This window comes from Amphiprion ocellaris, chromosome 2, assembly GCF_022539595.1.
Source record: "Amphiprion ocellaris isolate individual 3 ecotype Okinawa chromosome 2, ASM2253959v1, whole genome shotgun sequence".
In the NCBI taxonomy this organism is placed as follows: domain Eukaryota; kingdom Metazoa; phylum Chordata; class Actinopteri; family Pomacentridae; genus Amphiprion; species Amphiprion ocellaris.
Genome location: NC_072767.1, coordinates 12952121 through 12976061, shown reverse-complemented (window position 1 = coordinate 12976061; position 23941 = coordinate 12952121). Strand labels below are relative to the sequence as shown.

Sequence of the window (23941 nt, the reverse complement as noted above, 5' to 3'; positions counted from 1 at the left end):
ATGAAGACTTTCAGATGAAAAAGGAGTCGGTTGTTTCAGGTGAAATGAACCTCTTATTCAGATGAAGATGAAGACGAGTCCTGGTTTCAGATGAAGCTGAAGACGATAGTCCTGGTCTTCTGATGAAGACGAGGTACTGGATTTCAGATGAAGACAAGAGTCTTGGTGTTCAAGTGAAGATGAAGGTCCTGGTCTTCAGATGAAGACGAGAGTTCTGGTCTTCAGATGAAGATGAAAATGAAAGTCCTGGTCTTCAGATGAAGACAGAGTCCTGGTCTTCAGATGAAGATGAAGACAAGAATCTTGGTGTCAAGTGAAGATGAAGGTCCTGGTATTCAGATGAAGATGAGAGTCCTGGTCTTCAGATGAAGATGAGGATCCTGGTCTTCAGATGAAGATGAACAGGAAGACGAGAGTCCTGGTGTTCAGGTGAAGATGAAGTCCTGGTCTTTGGATGAAGATGAAGATCCTGGTCTTCAGATGAAGATGAACATGAAGACGAGAGTCTCGGTGTTCAGGTGAAGATGAAGGTCGTGGTATTCAGATGAAGATGAAGACGAGGTCCTGGTGTTCAGATGAAGATGAAGACAAGAGTCCTGGTCTTCAGATGAAGATGAGAGTCCTGGTCTTCAGATGAAGATGAACATGAAGATGAGCGTCCTGGTGTTCAGATGAAGATGAAGTCCTGGTCCTATGAAGACGAGAGTCCTGGTCTTCAGATGAAGACGAGAGTCCTGGTCTTCAGATGAAGACGAGAGTCCTGGTCTTCAGATGAAGATGAAGACAAGAGTCTTGGTGTTCAAGTGAAGATGAAGGTCCTGGTATTCAGATGAAGATGAGAGTTCTGGTCTTCAGATGAAGATGAGCATCCTGGTCTTCAGATGAAGACGAACAGGAAGACGAGAGTCCTGGTGTTCAGGTGAAGATGAAGACGAGAGTCCTGGTGTTCAGATGAAGACGAGGGTCCTGGTTTCATATGAAGATGAACAAGAGTCTTGGTGTTCAAGTGAAGATGAAGGTCCTGGTATTCAGATGAAGATGAGGGTCCTGGTGTTCAGATGAAGATGAGAGTTCAGGTCTTCAGATGAAGATGAAGATCCTGGTCTTCAGATGAAGATGAACATGAAGACGAGAGTCTTGGTGTTCAGGTGAAGATGAAGGTCCTGGTATCCAAACTAGCTAACTAACAAATGGGTAACGTTAGCCAGCAGTTCCTTGCAGGCAAATGTTGAGTTCAAAAGTTTTTTTTTTAATTGCTCCTGTCACGTCGGAAGCATTTGTAACCTAAATGAACGCCCGTCAACTAAAATACGTCCCCCATGGACAACAGTGGTGTAATTTACTAATGCGCCATTTCAAATTTCGACTAACGGGATGGATTAACACAGAGAAAAACACGAAAATGTAGTCATATTCGCAAAGCTCTGTCAATGTGCTGACTTTACTCCATTTTATCACAGAAGAAAATGACATTGTTTTTAAATTTTATCGACAAAAACTCAAATGCACTTTCAGAAGATAACTTACCTCCTTGCCGTGTCTCTTCTCCCAGCAGAATGACGTATCCCTCCGCCCTAGTCAGTTGCACTCTGCTGCGTCACTGCGTCTGATTGCAGCTAGCGGGAAAAAGGTGTCCCTCCGCCGCTGGAAGTAGTCCACGCTGTTTTCTATATTGTTTGTCAATAATTAAGTTGTGGTTGAAATACGATGGTTTGTCCAATTTGGAGAACTGGTATTCAGATGAAGATGAAGACGAGGGTCCTGGTGTTCGGATGAAGATGAAGACGAGAGTCCTGGTCTTCAGATGAAGACGAGAGTCCTGGTGTTCAGATGAAGATGAAGACAAGAGTCTTGGTGTTCAAGTGAAGATGAAGGTCCTGGTATTCAGATGAAGATGAGAGTCCTGGTCTTCACATGAAGATGAGGATCCTGGTCTTCAGATGAAGATGAACATGAAGACGAGGTCCTGGTGTTCAGATGAAGATGAAGACGAGAGTCCTGGTCTTCAGATGAAGATGAGGGTTCTGGTGTTCAGAACTTCAGATCTTCCTGCAGGACCCTCGTCTTCATCTTGATCTTGACATTCTCATCTTGATTGTGACAACTGTCGAACCCATGGAACTTCTGTCTGTCCTTCAAGGAAGACTTTGGGATTTTTGAACCTTGGCTGTATTTAGGGTTGTCCTGGGGTGAAACTGAATGATTGGAACCAAAATCAGGCAGATCCATGCTGTATTCACTGAGTTTCATTTTTGCCTGAAACCATAAGTAAGTTTGAACGGGGAATTCATAGTTTATTTCTGAAGACATGGCTGAATATTTAGACGATTCTGAATACTTTGATGTAGTATTTGAATTTGATTTGTGGATTCTCTCCATAATGTTGTCAAATACTTAAAACACTATGAGTAACAAAACAAACTCCTGAGTATCACAACAGCATGGCTGGCTGAAACTCTGCAGCCTGTTGCCCCCTCCCTGTCCCTCTCTTCTTCTGTTGCAGCTTCTCATCAGTTCAAATACATAATATAGGCCACCAAGTTCAAATACCTCATCCAACTGTTCAAAATCTTCTAAATATTCAGCCATCACTTCAGAAACAAATTACAGGTTTCTGTGTCTGTAGATCCACACACACTCCCCTGCTTCAAATGACAGACTACATAACAGGATGTAAACAAGGGCAAGAAGCGACGTCACGTAAATAAAAAGGAAGCATTTGTCTCCATAATGTTGTCAGATACTTATCATAGCAATCTGAGCTGGTTAGTCACAAAATAAACACTTTTATTGACATACTTTTGATGCAAGAAAGATCCCCACACAACCCCGTTCAGACTTAGTTTTAGTTCCTATCATTGAGTTTGCAGCGCTGGACTACCTACCTTAAAGGTACCGAGGAGCCGGCTACAAGCATGGAGAGCAAAGCTTAAACAAAACAAAAACAAGAGGACATGGGCCTTGACAGTCACCTGAATTTTTGATGTAGTCAGTTTTGCTGTTTATGGAAAAAAAAATATGAATCCATGTTTTGAATGGTATACCACTTAACTAAATCAATTTAGATTCAACAAAGTTTGTGACTTTGGGATTTTCATACAGCTACAGTCATATCAGAAGCAAACACCCAATGCTTGTAGGTTGGATTTTTTCAGCTCCATCATAGATTAAGCCAATGTTTTTAATTCAGAACTCTTTCAATTTTTAGAGAGGTTTTGCACCACTTAAGCGGCCTCATTACTTGAGGATTGAATGCAAACTTCACAAACTTATCGAGACCTTAATTTCTACGGCATCAAGGTTAAGATTACTATTTTTAGATAAACTTTGCCCACTCCCTACGGGGAAATGTGAAACCCTGGGGCCTGGACTCTTCCATCCACAAAGTGTATTTGATTCTTCCATATCTGGATGTTACGAAGATCTTTGAAATTTGTAATTAATTAAGGTCTTTGACTTCGTCTCAGGTGACCTAATAAAAACTGTCTGAAAGTGGTAAAAAATTGTGGTTGCATTAAAATACACCTCATAGTCAGCTATGCATTTATTGTGATATGACTTAGAAGTTCAGCAGTCTATATCATCATATCACACATTCTCTTTTTAAAACTGCCTATCAGTTAATTTTAAAACATTTGAATTGCCAGTAAGTTTTGAATGATGTAGTAAACGTTGAATGAAAAAGGTTCTGCAATGTTGTGGAAAAAAGGAATGTGTGCTTCTGTTTTAAAATGAATACCAATAAATCTCGTCAATCATTACTATTATATAAACATGTTAATATATTTTCTTACGTCACACATCCTGATGATCTCTGAAGTATCCTCCGAGAAGAAACGTGGAAGACCAAGAAGGGCAGCTGTCCTCCTATTCTGACTTGTGTCCTACATAAGTTAGACAAAAGTGAGCTCATGCAATACTACAGTTCTTATGGAAGTTCACATTGACAAATTCACACTATACATACCTCTTTATCAAGGTAACTGCATAACACTTTGAAGGGTCAACCTCCTGCTTGATGAAATGACTGCTTTATACAACTGCAAGAGAAAAAAAAACTAAAATGAGCTGCATGTTTTGAAAAGGATATGTGAATCAATTTTTAACCTATCTGCATCATCTTATATTCACATGAGTGACTAAGAGTGAGAGAAATAGATATTTTGGGTCCTTCTACGTGAAACTGCATTTACGTTATTAAGTATTTCTACAAAGAACCAAAAAATCTAGTACATTTTTAAAAAGATGCAGGGATTGATCTAACAAATATTTGACATTATTAGATAAGTCGTATAGAAAACAAATTCCAGTATTTCAATCAATAAAAATAAAGAAAATTAATTTCCCAAATTTCCCTTTTACAAGCGTCCAAATTTTTAAAAAAAAAAGTGTCTCCAATGTTTTGTTTAATGTTAGTGAAAATAATCTATTTGGGGACAAATTTTGAGGGTGTCACCATGCACTTAATGAAGCTTTGATTAAGAATTTTATCAAGGAATCTTTTATTGTCCCCGTGGGGCAAATCACTCTACAGTCAGCAGAACAAGAGTCACAACAATCGCGAGTACCAGTTACATAAAGCACAGACGACAACAATAAATAGGACGAACAGATTAGTCAGTCACTTGTTTAGCAGGACAATTGCAGCAGGGACAAAAGAATGCTTGGGTCTATTTGTCCTGCATCTTGGCAGGATGTACCTGCGGCCTGACGGGAGCAGCACAAACTCACCAACTATTTTCTGACCTTTTATGGAATAATCAATTTAATAACCACCAGATTGAATGAAAAATAAAATTAACTGTAGATTGTAGGGTCATTAGGAAAAGCAGAATAAACTCGACAAGTCACACACAATTCAGACAGTGCTGCAACCTGACAACGATGTTCATTCACAGAGCAGCTGCGGTCTCGAGAGGGAGCTCGGTTGTGATAGCGCGAGCAAGAGGATGAATAGAGAGCGCGCGCGGCGGTGGATAAAAAGCGGCGCCGTCAATGCAAGAAATTAACGTATTTCTGCTCGTTTCATTACGATACGCCGTACAAACACAAATGCCTCCCTCAAACACTCGGACCATCGACAAATACGTTGACTACTATGCAGTAAATATAAGCGTCCAAGTCCTTTAGACTTCATTAACGTGTTTATTTCGTAAGTTAAAACTTACGGCGCCGGCTAAAAAGCGAGCCCTGACTCTAGGTGGGGGAGGGGTGCGTGGACGTGACTCAGCTTTCGCGGGCATACCAGAATATATCCAGCACTATTTTTACCGTGACTGTGCCAAACTAGCTAACTAACAAATGGGTAACGTTAGCCAGCAGTTCCTTTCAGGCAAATATTGAGTTCAAAAGTTTTTTTTTTAATTGCTCCTGTCACGTCGGAAGCATTTGTAACCTAAATGAACGCCTGTCAACTAAAATTACGTCCCCCATGGACAACAGTGGTGTAATTTACTAATGCCATTTCAAACTTCGACTAACAGAATGGATTAGCACAGAGAAAAACACGAAAATGTAGTCATATTCGCAAAGCTCTGTCAATGTGCTGACTTTACTCCATTTTATCACAGAAGAAAATGACATTGTTTTTTAAATTTTATCGACAAAAACTCAAATGCACTTTCAGAAGATAACTTACCTCCTCGCCGTGTCTCTTCTCCCAGCAGATGACGTATCCCTCCGCCTGGTCAGTTGCCACTCTGCTGCGTCACTGCGTCTGATTGCAAGCTAGCGGGGAAAAAGGTGTCCCTCCGCCGCTGGGAAGTAGTCCACACTGTTTTCTATATTGTTTGTCAATAATTAAGTTGTGGTTGAAATACGATGGTTTGTCCAATTTAGAGAACTGGTGAGCACGATAATTATTAGATATCATAGCTTTACAGTTTTATTTTTGACTAATCCCAAAATTATGGTATTTCTTCTGCAGGACCCTCCTCTCCCTCCACCCAGCACCCCGTTTCTTTTTTCAAGGTATAACTTACAGAAATAAGTTAAATCAACACTGAAGGTCCTGATAAAACTTACAAATAGTTAAGACAATTAATTACTTTAACTTTAATTTTCTAAAACTTATAAACTTGAGTTCAACATTCAAAACTTACCATGACAATTTGAGATAAAGAACACAAACAAGTTCACATAACTTAATGGAGCTGGTAAAAAAAACAGCCCAAAACCTGTCCTCCCCAGGTAAAACTGCTCCCTAAACTAGCCTTACCAAGTAAAACTACCCCAAAACCTGCCCTTTTCGAGTAAAAGTACCCTTAAACCTGCTCTCCCTGGGTAAAACTGCCCCAAATCTACCCTTACCAAGTAAAACTGCCTCAAACCTGCCCTCCCCTGGATTAAAAAAAAAAAAAAAAAAAGGGGGGGGCCAAAATTTCACTCCTAATTGACACTTACCTAGAAAAACTACCCCCAAACCTGCCCTCAATGAGAAAAATTACCCCCAAATCTACCGGCCCCGGTCAAAAGACAGCCCAAAACCTTTCCTCACCAAGGAAAACTGTCCCCAAATCTACCACCCTGGGTGAAAAGTAGCCCAAAACCTCATATCCTCTTGTAAAACTACCCCAAACCTGCCCTCACCAAGTAAAAAAAGACCAAAAAATGCCCTCAACAAGTGAAACTGCCCCTAAACCTGCCCTCAACGAATAAAACTGCCCCCAAAATCTACCCCCATCAAGTAAAAAATAGCCCAAAGCTTGTCCTCATCAAGTAAAACTGCCCCAAATCTATCCTCACCAAGTAAAAAATAGCCCAAAACCTGCCCTCAACAAGTAAAACTGCCCTTAAACCTGCCGTCTCTGAGTAAAACTACCCCAAAATCTGCCTCAAAGTAAAACCAGCCCCAAACCTGCTCTCATTAAAACTACTCCCAAAGTTGCCCTCCCCAAGTAAAAAAAAAAAAAAAAACCTGCCCTCCTCTAGTAAGAAACTGTAAAAACAGGAAGATTGTCACCTTTCAGAAGGTTCGAAAACATCAAAATTATAACATTTATCAGGCAGAGATTCATCCTGAAACCTGCAGAAAGATGCTAAATTTAGAGGAAAAACTGAGAAATTACACCAAAACCTGCAGGAAGACATCAAGTTTAGAGGAAAAACATGAAAATAACAAATTTTATCAGGTAGAGATTCATCCCAAGAGCCCTGAAACCTGCAGCAAGATGGTAAATTTAGAGGAAAAACTGAGAAATTACACCAAAACTGGCAGGAAGACATCAAGTTTAGAGGAAAAACATAATTATAACATTTATCAGGCAGAGATTCACCCTGAGAGCCCTGAAACCTGCAGAAAGATGCTAAATTTAGAGGAAAAATATCAAAATAACAACATTTATCAGGTAGAGACTCGTCCTGAAACCTGCAGGAAGACGTTAAATTTAGAGGAAAACATCAGAATTATAACATTTATCAGGGAGAGATTCATCGTAAAACCTGCAGAAAGACGTTAAATTTAGAGGAAAACATCAGAATTATAACATTTATCAGGCAGAGATTCATCCTAAAACCTGCAGAAAGATGCTAAATTTAGAGGAAAAACATGAAAATAACAACATTTATCAGGTAGAGATTCATCCTGAAACCTGCAGAAAGATGCTAAATTTAGAGGAAAACATCAAAATAACTTTTATCAGGTAGAGATTCATCCCAAGAGCCCTGAAACCTGCAGCAAGATGGTAAATTTAGAGGAAAAACTGAGAAATTACACCAAAACTGGCAGGAAGACATCAAGTTTAGAGGAAAAACATAATTATAACATTTATCAGCAGAGATTCACCCTGAGAGCCCTGAAACCTGCAGAAAGATGCTAAATTTAGAGAGAAAACATCAAAATTATGCCAAAACCTGCAGGAAGATGTTAAATTTATCAGAAAAATATCAGAATTATGACATTAATCAGGTAGAGATTCATCCCGAGAGCCCTGAAACCTGCACGAAGATGCTAAATTTAGAGGAAAAATTGAGAAATTACACCAAAACCTGCAGGAAGACATCAAGTTTAGAGGAAAACATCAGGATTATGACATTTATCTGGTAGAGATTCATCCTGAAACCTGCAGAAAGATGCTAAATTTAAAGGAAAAACATCAGAATTATAACATTTATCAGGTAGAGATTTACCCTGAGAGCCCTGAAACCTGCAGGAAGATGCTAAATTTAGAGAGAAAACATCAAAATTATACCAAAACCTGCAGGAAGATGTTAAATTTATCAGAAAAATATCAGAATTATGACATTAATCAGGTAGAGATTCATCCCGAGAGCCCTGAAACCTGCAGGAAGATGCTAAATTTAGAGGAAAAATTGAGAAATTACACCAAAACCTGCAGGAAGACATCAAGTTTAGAGGAAAACATCAGGATTATGACATTTATCTGGTAGAAATTCATCCTGAAACCTGCAGAAAGATGCTAAATTTAGAGGAAAAACATCAGAATTATAACATTTATCAGGTAGAGATTTACCCTGAGAGCCCTGAAACCTGCAGGAAGATGCTAAATTTAGAGGAAAAACATCAAAATAACAACATTTATCAGGTAGAGACTCATCCTGAAACCTGCAGAAAGACGTTAAATTTAGAGGAAAACATCAGAATTATAACATTTATCAGGCAGAGATTCATCCTAAAACCTGCAGAAAGATGCTAAATTTAGAGGAAAAACATCAGAATTATAACATTTATCAGGTAGAGATTCATCCTGAGAGCCCTGAAACCTGCAGAAAGACGTTAAATTTAGAGGAAAAACTGAGAAATTACACCAAAACCTGCAGGAAGATGCTAAATTTAGAGGAAAAACATCAGAATTATAACATTTATCAGGTAGAGATTCATCCTGAGAGCCCTGAAACCTGCAGGAAGACGTTAAATTTAGAGAACATCAAAATTATAATATTTATCAGGTAGAGATTCATACTGAGAGCCCTGAAACCTGCAGGAAGTTGCTAAATTTAGAGGAAAAACTGAGAAATTACACCAAAACCTGCAGGAAGATGCTAAATTTAGAGGAAAACATCAGAATTATAACATTTATCGGGCAGAGATTCATCCTGAGAGCCCTGAAACCTGCAGGAAGATGTTAAATTTAGAGGAAAAACTGAGAAATTACACCAAAACCTGCAGGAAGACATCAAGTTCAGAGGAAAAACATCAGAATTATAACATTTATCAGGCAGAGATTCATCCCGAGAGCCCTGAAACCTGCAGAAAGACGATACATTTATAAGAAAAATATCAGAATTATAACATTTATCAGGCAGAGATTCACCCTGAGAGCCTTGAAACCTGCAGAAAGATGCTAAATTTATAAGAAAAATATCAGAATTATAACATTTATAAGGTAGAGATTCACCCCGAGAGCCCTGAAACCTGCAGGAAGATGTTCAATTTAGAGGAAAACATCAAAATTACAATATTTACAAGGTAGAGATACATTCTGAGAGCCCTGAAACCTGCAGGAAGATGCTAAATTTAGAAGAAAAACTTCAGAATTATAACATTTATTAGGCAGAGATTCACACTGAGAGCCTTGAAACCTGCAGAAAGATGCTAAATTTAGAGGAAAAAAATCTGAATTGTAACTGTAAGGGGGGAGGGGGTGGGGGTGGGCGGGTCGGGTGGTGGGGTGGGGGGTTTGGTGGGGACGGGGGTGGGCGGGGTTGGGGTTTGGGTGGCGGGTGGGTCCTCGTGCCCCGGGCCGCCTGGGTCGGTCTTGGCGCGCTGGGGGTGTTGGTAGCTGCTCCCTCTTGTTCTCCGGGTCCGCGTGGTTCACGGTGGCCCCGGTGGCTCTCTGGGGGCGCCGCCCTGTGGCTCCTAGGGCCCGGGGGGAGGGGTGCCCTGTTGGCTTGGCCCTGCCTTGCCGTGACTGCTGTTCTGGGCTTCGGGGTCCTTCACACTTGCATGTTTGATCAGGTCTCGCCAGCTACTGCCGAGTTCCATTTCAGCGATTGATGGGACCCGCCAGATTGTGCTGAGAATCTCTCCAGAGTCTCTACCCTAAACTCATTCTCTCTTTCACTAGTATCCTCTTCTGGCCTATTCTATTCTATTCTATACTATCAAGACATCCACAATTATGGTGCTCAGTACCATTTGTTTAATTATTTATTTATTGAATCTTTTTTTTCTTTTGTGTTGGTTTGGTTTTCTTTTCTTTTTTCAAATTTTTTTTTATTGATGGATAGTTAGTAGTTGGGAATAACACACCACCTTACAATCTTTAATTGCAATAGCTCCGCCTGTTAATTTCTATCCCTGTTCGTCCTGTTTGTCCTGTTCGTCCTGTCCAGTCTTTGTTTCCCCCACACATCACTGAGGTGTAGCACTGCCCTCCCTGGCTTATAATAGGGAATTCTAATAAAGAATGTCTGCTTAGCTTTCAGGGAGGGCTGGTGATGGTCACACACATGCACTAAATATTAAAATATTTGGCTGCAAGACTAAAATATGCATCAATCTCATACAATGTTGACACCTCTTTTGTGGAGTTAAACAATGAGAACAAATGCAGACACAAAAAAAAAAGAATGCACTGAAACTTTCCCCCCACTAGCTTAGCCTCGCAGTAGCACGCAGCTCAAAGGGGCGTGTCCTATCTACTCATTCATATCTATGAGAACAACGGTGGCTGCACATAAGGAAGCCTGACATTGATTAGCTGCGTAAATACCATTATATACAGTCTATGGTAAATACGTATGTGAATCGCATCATTGGCTGCAGCAGCCAGTCACCGGTCACTCACTGACTCACATTGAAAAATAGCACAGAATGAATTGTTACGTGTTTATTTTATTTATAATTTAGGTTGGATTTTTTTTTCTGTGCACGGAGACTGTGTCAGCAGTGCACAATTGCGCATGCACGTGCGCAGCTTAGAGGGAACAGTGGTCAACACTGAAGAAAATCAATATCACCAAGGCAGCAGGTCCAGATGGGGTGCCGGGCCGGGTCCTGAAGGCATGTGCAGACCAGCTAGTAGGCGTGTTTACGGACATTTTCAACCGGTCCTTACAGCAGGCTGTAGTCCCCACATTCCTTAAATTCACCACTATAGTGCCCGTGCCCAAGAAACAGGCAGTGAAATGCCTGAATGACTACCGCCCAGTTGCCTTGACGCCAATAATAATGAAGTGCTTTGAGAGGCTGGTCCTGCATTACATCAAGGACATCATTCCTGCTGATCTGGACATCCACCAGTTGTTTATAGGGCAAACAGATCAACGGAAGACGCCATCTCAACTGCCTGCACACGGCCCTGACCCACCTGGAGGGCCCCAACACCTATGTTAGAATGCTATTTGTTGATTTTACATCAGCATTCAACACCATCTCCCCCCATAAACTGATAACCAAGCTTGGCCATCTGGGACTAGACACCACACTCTGCTCCTGGATCCACAGCTTTCTCACCGGCAGACCACAGAGTGTCAGAGTAGGAGAGGTGACATCATCCACACTCACACTGAGTACAGGTGCACCTCAGGGCTGCGTCCTCAGCCCGGCCCTGTTCACCCTTTTCACACATGACTGTACCTCCATCCACCCCTCCAACACGACAGTAAAGTTTGCTGATGACACCACCATAGTGGGATTAATATCTGACAACAACGAGACCCACTACAGGGAGAAGGTCCAGCACCTGGTCAGCTGGTGCTCTGAAAGTGACCTGGTGATGAATACCATCAAAACAAAAGAGATCATTGTGGACTTGAGGAGAGCCAGAAAAACATATTTGTCATGTGCAATTTAAAGTTCAGCCAGAGGGAGGCAGAGAAACCACAAATAAGAACCTAGTTGTCTTGTGGAGCAGAGCTACATGCCACAAACATTTGGTGTCCAGGAGACTATATTGAGACCTTTCAAAATAAATGCATTGATTTTTTGTTGTGTTTTTAAACACTTCTGTTAAAGATCTCTTGTTGAATTAAGATAAGACACCGGATTGCCTTCATTTTCTCTGCCATACCGGAATAGAAGTCTGTCTTGGAGCTACACCGCCTGGGCAGATTCTGAATGGTGAACTGGTCTTGCAACATTGCCGCGTTAGTTTCAGGCAAACAAAGCAGAACTCCTTATGACATCGAGGACATATAAAATTTTTGCAGTTTTGTCTACTATGTTCTATCTTCATGCCACATGTAGGACAGAGTCGGATAGAGGGGCAGCTGGTGACGCCCGCCACCTCCGGCAGGTCGATGGATTTGCATGTCTGCAGCAGTTGCAGGTCCCTGTTGATGCAGTCATCGTTGCCACAGCGGTCCGATCGAGGAGCTGAGCCCTTCCATGGCTTCTGACACTGCCAGCAGAACTGATAGGTTCCCCCCTGATCAGCTGTGCATATGATACATATGACACACAGGTTGGAAAGATCCTTCCTCTCCATGTTTGTTTTGCACTGGGGACACTGATGGGGGAGAACAGTGAAGAAAAAATAAACATCAGTCCACTTGATTTGGTTTTAATGTTTGAGTCAGAGTAAATCCCTGAAAAGTCAGCATTAATACAACCACAGAGCACTGGACCACTTACTGGCTGAAACTCGCAGTGTCTAGCAGAAGTGCTGCATTTCCTCAACAGATAAATCTGCCAGTCTGCGCACCTCTTGGTACGACCACGCCTTATTGCACCTTGTGGTCCCCTCTACCAGTGCAGGGCATTTAAATGTGTAATGCCCCTTAAAACACAAAGAAAAATTATTTTGAAATGACAGAAAGCAATCAAGGGACTTTTTACTTCAGTAGAATATTGAGGTAATTAAGAGATCTGACTCTACTTGAGCATTTCTCTTTCTTGCAAGTTTATACTTGTGTTCTCCTACTTTTCATATATTTTTCACTCCGTCAAGGAACATGTTGGAGTTTTGTGGCGAAAAGCGTCTGTCTGTCTGTCTGTTCGCAACATTACTCAAAAACCGAATAACGAATTTGGATGAAATTTTCAGGGAAGGTCAGAAATGACACAAGGACCAAGTGATTAGATTTTCGGCTTCTAGTCTGGATCTATGGATTTGTTAAAGACTTCTGTATCATTGCGAGATCGTGGTCACTGTAACTATGATAACAAGTGAACACTACGTCAGTTGCCTGCTGACGATCACAAAATTGCAATCCTGGTGACAAACTTGAGGGTGGTATCTAGTGGGTCATAGCCCTTCATCTCTGGTAGGCCCTGAATGCTCATGTTCTGTGTGAAAAAAAAATCTGAAACCATGAATACTGAAAAATAAGATTTACAGAAACACTTTATTGAAATAGTCCATAGTATATTTTGTAACTCCCATTTTTGTTCTTTGTATTAGGTAGATTTGGAGCATCAGTTTGCCTTAGGTTTTGGAGCAGTTCTTATAATTTGGTGGCTTTGACTGATGTAAACAGGAAGTATAACGCTTCTATTGAGAAAGTCTGTGGGTTACCACATGAGCTCTGTTTTATGTTCTGTAATGCTTCGACAAACTGCCACCATTAAAAGTATGCAGAATTAAAACAGACAGACACTTTATTTATCCCCTTCAGGCAATTCTAGAAATCCAGGAGCTCACACACGCTACATTCAAGGTAGATAAGGAGACAATATACACCGATCAGCCACAACATTATGACCACTGACAGGTGAAGTGAATAACATCAATCATCTTTTTATAATGAAATGTTCTGCTGGGAAACCTTGAGTCCTGACATTCATGTGGATGTTTGACATGTACCACCCACCTAAACATGGCAGGTCCAGCAACTCACCCAACCACCCATGGCAACAGCAGTCCTTGATGCCAGATGTCACCCTCAGCAGGACAATGCACCCCGACACACCACAAAAACTGCTCAGGAGTGACCCGGGGAACACAACAGAGCTAAGGTGGTCACCCGGGTTCCACACTCCCCAGATCCAGATCTTACTGAGCATCTGTGGGATGTGCCAGGATAAGCCTGATCTAGTTAGGTTCCACCCTGCAACCCATAGGACCCACAGAATTCACTGCCACCATCCCGGTACTACAGGACATCCCAAGAGGTCCTGGGTCCATGCCCCACTGGGTTCAAGTGGTCACAATGTTATGCCTGATTGGTGTATAAAAGAATGTGCAAATCGTGTTGGTTGAAGAAACAGTAATAAGGTGCCAAAAATGCAGGTATTTATAATAAAATAGAGTATTAGAAAAGTCCAGAAGCTTAAAATGTGAAGATAGAAATAGACTAGAAATAGAACATACGCTAGGATATACAGACAGCTATCACTGCATTACTTTGACAAAGATGATAGATTAAAAAAGATTTAAGACAAGTCTTGAAGATAAATATACTTAATGTTCTGATTTACAAGCGCAACAGACATCATTGACAATGATATCTTTGGAAACTACATCATATTGAACCTAATGATACAATATCTTTTAAAGCATTCATATCCTTATACTTTTTGGACATTTTATTGCATCCTAATTGTATTTTAAATTAATGAAAGTGGCATTTTTCTTCATCAATTAACCCTAAATAGCCTATAATGACAAAATGAAAGCATACATTTTTTAATTTTACCAAATTTATTAAATATCAAGGATTTTCCATTTACAAAACTATTCAGACTCTTTGCTGTGGCTCTAAATTGCAGTCAGCTGTGTCCTGCTTGCTTTGCTCCTCCTTGAGATCTTAGCTGCCACCTGTGGCCGCTTGATTTGATTGGACAATTTAGAAAAAGCTCACACCTGTGTATATAAGGCCACATTCAGCTATGGCGTCCAGGGAACTGTGGTGAGATTATAAACTATACTTAAAGCTTTCAGTATTTCCTGGAGTAAACATTTTCTTAATAACTGTGAAATGGGATAAATTTGAATCAGATGAGCAACATCTCTTTTAAACTCTTAAAACATTCTTTTATCATAAAGCCTTTATGATTGCATGATCATAGTGGTCTCTATTTTCATGCTCTTCAGCTGTTTATTTTTCACAGATTTTTTTTTAATCAAGAGTTAATAGTCTTCTTAAATGTTTGCTTTTGTAAAGAAGTTTTGTTCAGAGAAGTGCCACATGAATATAATCTAAATTACTTCCATTTTGTCATTATGGGTTACAAATTGTAGAATAATAAGTAAAAAAAATCCACTTTTATTCATTTAAAATTGAATTTACTACACAATAATTTCTGGAATTGAGTGAATGCTTTCTGAAGAGACTGTTAAAATGGACTGATTTACTAAATGTGGTTTAAAAACCTCTGACCTGAGGAGGTTTAGATAAACTGCTGGTAAAAACAAGTATCATGGCAGCCATCAGCTGATTTTATGAGCACCAGAACTGATACTTCAGGAAACTTCCAGCTGATTCTCGTCCAAAAGCTACTTTCATTTATGAGATTATTATGGCCAAGTTCAGTTACACCTGGTAGAAAAATTGCCAAAAAAAAAAGACAGGAAAAATCCATTTTCCCTCATTTTTGCACTAGTTCAAATCAGTAACTTTGGCTGAATAGTACATGTAGTTTAAAAGCAGATGGGACATAATAATAGATTTAAATGAAGAAATGTCATCTTACCTCTGGGGCACAGCTTCTATCTCTGTAGTTTTATCTTTGTGTTCAACCAAAAGCAGATCAGTCACATCTGAAGCCAGTTCTGGAGGATTATTTTTGCGTAAAATCGAAACTTTTGGAGAGCCGTCGCACCGGTGTTCCAGTTTGACTGGTGATCAGGTTAACTGGCGATAGTTTCCGTCTCCAGATGTTTCGTCCGCAGATTCGTCACGATCAGACCTGGATTTACGTGAAATAAAGATACCAGATAAAGAAGACCTCACCAAAAAACGTCGGCATCACTACTTAACAAAGTCTATATCCATGTAAATATGAACTACAGACAGTAAAAAGAAATGTGCGGGCCGAAATAAAAAACACGTATTTTTCAAGTACGGCGAGAGGATTCGAAACCACGTAATCCAGCGATAAAATTACGAGACCATCGTTTGTGCTACCGATCAGCTCTAGAAACATTCTGCTTCATCTATATAGATCACTGTCATCCTGCCAGGTGTTTAACACCACGCAGCACAACATCAGCTTGATTTGCTAAAATACATCGGAACAAACTGAGACCACGTTGTTTAAACTAGTCACTCAGACAACAATAAAAACTCGTTCAGTCATCCACGTCCTAACCGTCATTTCAGAGCACTTTAACCGTTGGCTATATAGACTACAGTCATATATGAACGTTACAGCTACAGATATTCCTGTTGGACTCTGAAGATATTGTGCTGCCATATTTGTATATTTAGCCTATATGTACTCTAAGGTGGATTAGGAACGTCATTAAATCAAATCCTGTCAATCACCACAATTCACACTAGTCTTCCTCTGTGACATCTTTAAAAGTATCTTCTGCCATTTCTAAACCAGCCAGGGTGTTTGGGAAGACACAAATCACACAAATATATTGTTTGTTTTGACCAGGTCGGATCCCTTTACTTCCTTTTTAAAAAAAAAAAAAAAAAGTATTGTCAGCGGTTAAAGTGCTCTGAAATGACGGTTAGGACGTGGATGACTGAACGAGTTTTTATTGTTTTCTGAGTGACTAGTGTTGACAACGTGGTCTCAGTTTGTTCCGATGTATTTTAGCAAATCAAGCTGATGTGCTGCGTGTTGTTCTGATAGGAGGCTGCTGAGGGTCTGAGTGTTTCTGAGAACAAACCCGAGTTAAACCTGAAGTTCTGCTCTGGATCTGTTCCACTGAACACACAAACTAACACACAACACAGCAGTGGACGTGCTTTCATGTTGTCGGTTTTCTTGGTGAGACAATAAATAGTTTTCTGACTCGTTGTTAACCAGGAAGCCTATGTTAAGTTGTGATTATCCCCAGCTGACATGGACGTGTTTCCTGAACGATCACCAGGTGTTAAACACCTGACAGGATGACAGTGATCCATATAGATGAAGCAGAATGCTTGTCGAGCTGATTGGTAGTACAATGAGTAAAACGGTGATCTCATAGTTTTTTCGCGGGATTACGTGGTTTCGAATCCTCTCACCGTACTTGAAAAATACGTGTTTTTTATTTCGGCCCGCACATTTCTTTTTACTGTCTGTAGATGATATTTACATGGATACAGACTTTATTAAGCAGTGATGCCGACGTTTTTCGGCGACGTCTTCTTTATCTGGTACCTTTATTTCACGTAAATCCAGGTCTGATCGTGACGAATCTGCGAACGAAACATCTGGAGACGGAAACTATCGCCAGTTAACCTGATCACCAGTCAAACTGGAACACCGGAAGAGGAGGCGAAGAAAGCTACAGGTAAGCAGAGCCTGTCCGGTCCTCTGCTCCCAGCTGGATTCACTGCAGAGAGGATCCTGGAGGAGATCAAGTCATGACTAGCTTGTCTGAATCAGCCGCTTTGTCTGATGTCAGTCCCCTCTGAAGCCAAAGAAGCCTCTGTTTTCACTGTTTTTAGGGGGTGTTGACCTTTCACAGAGTGTCTGCAGCATGTTGTTGTTGCGCTTCTTTTATGAGCACAGAGCTTTACATGAAGCCCCCTGAAGAGCCTTTTTGTGTTCACTCTACAATATACTGCTGTCTGCTTGGAATTAACTGGCACATAGGTTATCGCCTGCAATGTGTCCAATGCTCACACTGTTTCAGTCTCATAAATACATATTTTCTACTTTCCTCACAGTCTTGCTGAATAGGCCTGGTACACAAATACAACAAACAAGAGCTGCAACAGTGGTTACTCCGCCAAGGGTAGCAGCAGTTATGTGATGATAGGCGTATGTTTGTCTGTTAGCAACATTACTCAAAATCAGATTAACGGATTTGGATGAAATTTTCATTTCAGAAATGACACAAGGACCACCTCATTAGATTTTGGTTGTGATGTGGCTTATAGTCTGGATCCATGGATTTGTCAAAGATTTCTGTATCATTGCGAGATAGCTACACAACGTCACTGTAACTATGACAACAAGTGAATGCTACGTCAGCTGCCTGCTGACAATCACATGATTGTGATACTATTACAAATTGACCACTGCGGACTTATCGGGACTTATCCGTCAGAAATCATACAATCGTTGATGAAGCATTTTAGCCATGAGTGAGTTACAGCTTCAGCTTCTTCAGTGTGAGGGTTTGATCGTTTTCTTTGTCATATCCAAAAGGATGCTGAGTATCTGTGAAGTTTGCTCTTTCAATCAATTAAAATGAGCAATCCTACAAAATTAAAGGCATTTCCCCACTTTTCTCAGATGTCATATAGACAAAATGATAGAAAACATTCAACAAGTTAATGGCTAATTAAAACAATAACCAGTTGCTGATTTACGTAGACCATACAGTATTTCCCAAACATATACAGGAGCCTTGTTTAAAGACACAGGTTTTAAAGACACAATAGACAAACACATTATTTCTTCATGCACCGCTGCATTTTGGGATTTTGGGATATTTTGTCACCATATATCTTCTTTCAGACTAATGCAATGAAAGCATTGAAAACACACATTTAGATGTTTATTTTCCTACACATTGTCTATTACACATTTATATCTTTTTTGCATATTTGTTGTGATAATATGTAATTTTCATATTTTAACATAACATTTTATAAAACTTGTAACATACAAAAAATGATTATCTTAAAGTAAGTAATCGCCTAGGGAGCATTTATGGTGATGGCTAATAATTTACGTTTTTATATGTAGCTAGTAGTTTCCAATAAAGCTGATTGGAATTTTACTATGAATATCTTTAAAGGCCATTTTCATACCATGCACCAAATTTTCCAGTTGTGTTCCTCTCTATTTTTTGAATATTTTTTATAGAGAGGTTTGCTCATAAATCATTCACAACTGAATTTACTAAACATGCTAATTCTAAAAACAAGGCGTGGATAAAGTGCATTTTTTTCATGATATTGACAGTATTTTCTCATTTCGAAAGCAGATATACACACTTTCGGCTGTTGAAAACTTTAAGTCTAACATGTCAACAAAATTAAACAAAACATTTGAAAGAGGTTCATTAAATGTTGACATTTCTGGTTGAGAAATGTATGCAGATTAAGACATTAAGGCAAAATGCTTGCCTTATTGGAAGTAATGAACTGGGATGACTACATGTTAATATCTATTACCTAAAATGTTTTACGCTATTCACCTGTAATGTCTCTACTTAAGGTACCACTAATTGCACAGTGAGCAGTTCTGCTCATGATATTATGAATAATCTTCCTGTAAATTGATTTTTATACAGTATTTGTTTTCATTTCTTAGAAAGCCAAAATTCAAACCTGAAGAACTAAAAATTCTTTGATAGTGAATTCAACTATTTTGTCCATTAATGATTCCCTGAACATAACTCTTGGAAGTCAGTTCAGTGCTCTCCTGAATAACTAAGGTGACACTAATTTGTACTGTACATGTCCACAAACAAGACCACTGAAATGCTTTTGGAGAACCGGGAATTTATGAATGGACCTGTAATTTTCTCATTATTCCCTCGAGGCTTTAAGGTGGAGGGGCTGACTGAATATACACAATATCACTGTCAAGAGTAGACATTCAGACATGAACGGTAGAACAGATTGATCGATTTTAATAATAACACAAGACTTGTGAAAAACAAAAACAGCACTTACAAAAATATATTGAATTTTACTTTTTTCATACTGTTTTCATGCATTACAAGCTGTGCTAAAGAAAGACCCAACTAATAATATGCATAAATAAAGATAGAAAACAAATCATTAAAGAAATAAATAATAAATTACAGTAACCTTTGCACACACAGAAAGTTGTGTTAATCAAATTGTCTTATTGTCATGGCCTCTTAAGTACTTGTGAGTGATTACGATTGAGCTGCTGCTGATTGCATATTTAGCGTTGCTGTATGTATATTTTTCACCCAGAAGATTCTGTCATGGAAGGCATTTGTTAACTCTTTGAAAGAAACGAAATGCATGAATTTATTTATTTATTTTTCTTGGACAAAGACATTGATTTCAACAGTTCCGTCATTGAAAATTAAGAGTTACAGGAGTCATTAGAAACTTAAGTCTGTCATGACCTATATGGTCTTTACAAATATATATAAATTTTTGTTTACAGCCATAGATGGTAAACTATTTATTTAAGTGTCTAATTGACTCGTCCTTTGATTAAATGTTGCACTAAAACTGCGCTGTATTGAGTTCTATTACTGTAAATTTGAGCGTTACTGTATAGGATCTGTGTATGGTTGGAGTCCAGCAGGGGGCAGCAAGTAACACATGGTGATGGTGCAGCAGTCAAACTCTTCCGGGTAAATTCTGTGCAACAGTAAACAATAACATGAGGACACAACCGGAGTTGTGTAACATCTTCTAACAAACAGAACCACCGTGGTTGTCATTTGGACACAACGTCGCTTCTGGTTCTACGTTTAATCTGGAACACATTTGCCCTCCACAGCCATGTTGTTCCTCCGGACTGCGGCTCTGAGCTCCAGAGCTCTGACCGCTCTGCGCAGCCTGCCCGTCGGCTACACAGCCTCCAGAAGCACCGCTACGTACGTCCAGGGCCAGAGCCCCGAACCACGCATCAGAGAATACTTCTACTATATCGACCATCAGGGACAGGTGATGGTATAAACACAAAAGCAAACCTTCAGTATTCCTTCTGTTGGCCTGACACTGTGTGTTAACTGTGCTCTACTTGCAGCTTTTCCTTGATGACACTAAAGTGAAAAACTTTGTCACCTGCTTTAAAGGTAAACATGGACACACACAACACACATAGGTCTTGATTTACTAAAATTCAGTCTGGATCATTATCATTGATGCCTTTGGAAAATGTTCATATAGCTGCCTGGATGGGGCCCACTGCTAATCATATGGTTGCACACAAAAATCAAAAGCTTGTTTTGACTTTAATAAGCAGATTGAACTTTTACAGTAACATTATATCCATCCGTGACAGGACTTAGGATTCAGCTACATAACCAATGATCCTTCTGAAGTTGAGAAACTGACTGTGTGTGACAGTTCACCAGCCTGAGGTGATCCCACACACAGTTGACAATATACAGAATATATCCCATTTGCGGCCCACAAGTCATGTCCTTTTCCACAGTGTAAGCTGATCCGCTCCAACCCAACAGTGTTTGGAATAGCATCCCCATCTTCCAAGCATGATATCCTGGTTTTCCTAATTGGAATTCTGAATGGATGGCTAGTTTGATTGCTTTGGGAATCAAGAGAAAGAATGACCTGACTGGCTCTACATGCAGTCAAAAAAGGCACTGCGACTGGTATGCAGTGTCATTTACTGTTAGGTCCTGATGAGTCCTGTCTTCATGTCAGGGGTGATTCAGAAGTAATTAATAAAGTTAGCACTGTGTTATGTTATGCAAAAATATATGCATAGTTTGACCTTAATTTGCATGGATTAAAATAAACTAAATCTGGTACTGGTAGAATGGTAGAATTTCATTATTTTATATACTACTACCTCTGACAACAGGTTTTTATTGTGAGGCCACTGCTGATGCTTTCAGTGTTTTGCAGATCTGAATCATATCTTTGATGCTGTTGTTTCACTCTCAGTCATCTGTTTCTTTCTCACCAGATAAACAGTTCCTGGTCTTCTTCTTCAGTCGGCTGCGTTTCAATCAGAGCGGCCGTTATGAGGAGGACTTCCCCTTCCTATCTCTGTGCGGCAGGGAGAGGAACTTCCTGCGCTGCGATGACCGACCCGTGGTCTTCACCCACCTGCTGCAGAGCCCCGCAGGGCCGCAGGGCATCATGGGAGAGCAGGAGCTGCTGTCGTACTGCGGCGGTGCGGAGAAGCTCTGTGTCCCGTTCCGCCCAGAGGCTCTGTTCATGCATCCTATCAGCGGACGAGTTTATCACCCCTGCTCAGAGCGCTCAGGAGGGGTTGGCCTGGTCAGGTCGGCTCTGGCCATCGAGCTCAGCCCGTTCTTTGTTTACGAGCATGAAAGTGGCCAATCAGGACAGCCTACACACTTTCTTTGGAGAGGACAGAAGCACACACTGACCAATGAGCTCGCAGGATGCCTCCCTACAGCAGAGGAGGGCAGTGGGCAGCATGGAGAACTAGGATAATGTCAGCTCAGATCACTGGTATATGTTACTCTGTAAAATGCCCACAATAGACTATCAGCTCCCTGTTCTGATAATTGGACAAGGCTATGTTAAGGCCTCACAGCTGTGATCACAGTCTGATCAGTAGTGATTCAAGCCTGGACCAGTCCTGCATAATGTGATGTGTGAGAAATGAACCATGAAATTCACTAATGAATCACGGCTCCCATCTTTATTTGGCTTGAACTACACAAAGCAATGTCTGATTTTGTCTTCTTGCTTTAGGTGCAGCTCAGCCAAAGAGTGATTTTGCCCTCAGCGACTGTTTCATTTGAATCACCTAAATGGTCCTGAAGAGGTAAAATTACCCAGAATATCAAAAGGAAGCATCAAAGAAGAGTCTGTAAGATTTACATAATTTTGTGTGGCATAATTTCAGGTGATCTTGCTGTTCATCTCATAGCATGTTAGATTCACAATGTGCAAGTATTTGGTTGTGGCTTCTCTCAAATTCTTTGAAAAAAAAAAACCAAGTTAATTCAGTTTTGCACTGAGCTCAGACTGTGTTTCTGTGTTCTGTCATTTAAAGATTAACAAAAAGAAATCTTTAAAACTTGTCGGGAATGTCAGTTATTGTATCGAATATACTCAAGAGGAGCGAGTTGTTCATTTAATACATTAGGCACAAATGAATATATAAATACCTTGCAGCAAACTGATTAGACACAGACTCTGAGAACTGGTATGCTTGCATTGAAAGAAAATACAGAGTCTCACGGTATTTATTGATAAATGGTCCATACCATAAGGGGCACTGGCTACTGAACTGTGTTTTGGAAACATTCTGGAGTGAGATATTGCCTTGAATATAATAAGACCTACTTCATATTACATCCCTTGCTAATTTTTTTGGCGCTGCAATTCTTAACATTTTTACTTTGTTGCTAACAAATAGTGAATTTTTACATTGTACACTGAAAGTTCTTAGTGTGTCAAAAATCACCGGCAGTCCATAGATAACTTTCTCTGGAAAATGAAAAGGGTATCACAGAGTTATTAAAATGCATCTTGGTGTTGTTATGTCTGAGCATCCAAAACTATAGAACCGCATTTTCAATAAATAACCTTGGGTCTCAAAAAACAGCCCAGGATCTATGCATCTGTCATTCAACTAGGCATTGAAGTCCTTGAAAATAAGATGATATCACTGATCAGAAACACAAGTAGCCTACATTTTAGGTTTACTGTTTTCAGGGCTTGTTGTTGTTGGTGTGTCCTGGTAGGTAGTTAACTAAGTCACTAAACAGGACTACAGCTTTGAGTTTAAGACGCCTTTTCAAAAAGGTGACAAAGAACAGATGAAGCAGGAGCAGGTGGACGAAGACGGAAGGCAAGGCAAGTTTATTTGTATAGCACAATTCATACACACGACAGGACTTATTATTAAAATCAAGGAAAGCACTCAGAGAGCATAGCACTCTGCCAAGGCTGCTCAGTCATATGATTTCCGAAGGATGAAATCTTTAAAAAAATTTGTGGTCCACAGCAGTCGATTTGTAGTAGGATCGCAGGCAGCTGACAGTGTTCACTTGTTGTCATAGTTACAGTGACGCATCTGGCAATGATACAGAAATCTTTAACAAATCCGTGGATCCAGGCTATAAGATGCATCATTGCCAAAATGTAATAACTTGGTCCTTGTGTCATTTCTGACCTTCCCTGAAAATTTGATTGAATTCCGTTTGTCTGTTTTTGAGTAATGTTGCTACCAGACAGACAGACAGACAAACCAACTCCGACTGTCACATAACTAATGTAATAATAATAAAACGAGTATTGCTTTCTTAATAGATACACCAGTGTA

At 40.0% G+C, this 23941-nt stretch overlaps 1 protein-coding gene and 1 pseudogene across 1 annotated transcript; one reads left to right on the top strand and one right to left on the bottom strand.

The window, feature by feature from the left end:
• Positions 1-11828: 11828 nt before the first annotated feature.
• On the bottom strand, positions 11829-13752 carry LOC129350680 (uncharacterized; annotated as a pseudogene).
• A 6551-nt stretch (positions 13753-20303) lies between these two features.
• On the top strand, positions 20304-23218 carry LOC129350961 (UPF0598 protein C8orf82 homolog). Its single transcript, XM_055019356.1, has 3 exons — positions 20304-20613; positions 20696-20744; positions 21602-23218. The coding sequence occupies exons 1-3, from the start codon at positions 20449-20451 to the stop codon at positions 22096-22098; spliced, it is 711 nt and encodes a 236-aa protein (XP_054875331.1). The 5' UTR covers positions 20304-20448; the 3' UTR covers positions 22099-23218.
• Positions 23219-23941: the final 723 nt, after the last annotated feature.

What these genes read in the sequence shown, in the direction of transcription:
- LOC129350961 (XM_055019356.1), top strand. Translation starts at nt 20,449, where the DNA reads ATGTTGTTCCTCCGGACTGCGGCTCTGAGCTCCAGAGCTCTGACCGCT. An exon ending in ATATCGACCATCAGGGACAG is followed by an intron (nt 20,614 to 20,695) that starts GTGATGGTATAA and finishes CTCTACTTGCAG; the next exon opens with CTTTTCCTTGATGACACTAA. An exon ending in CTTTGTCACCTGCTTTAAAG is followed by an intron (nt 20,745 to 21,601) that starts GTAAACATGGAC and finishes CTTTCTCACCAG; the next exon opens with ATAAACAGTTCCTGGTCTTC.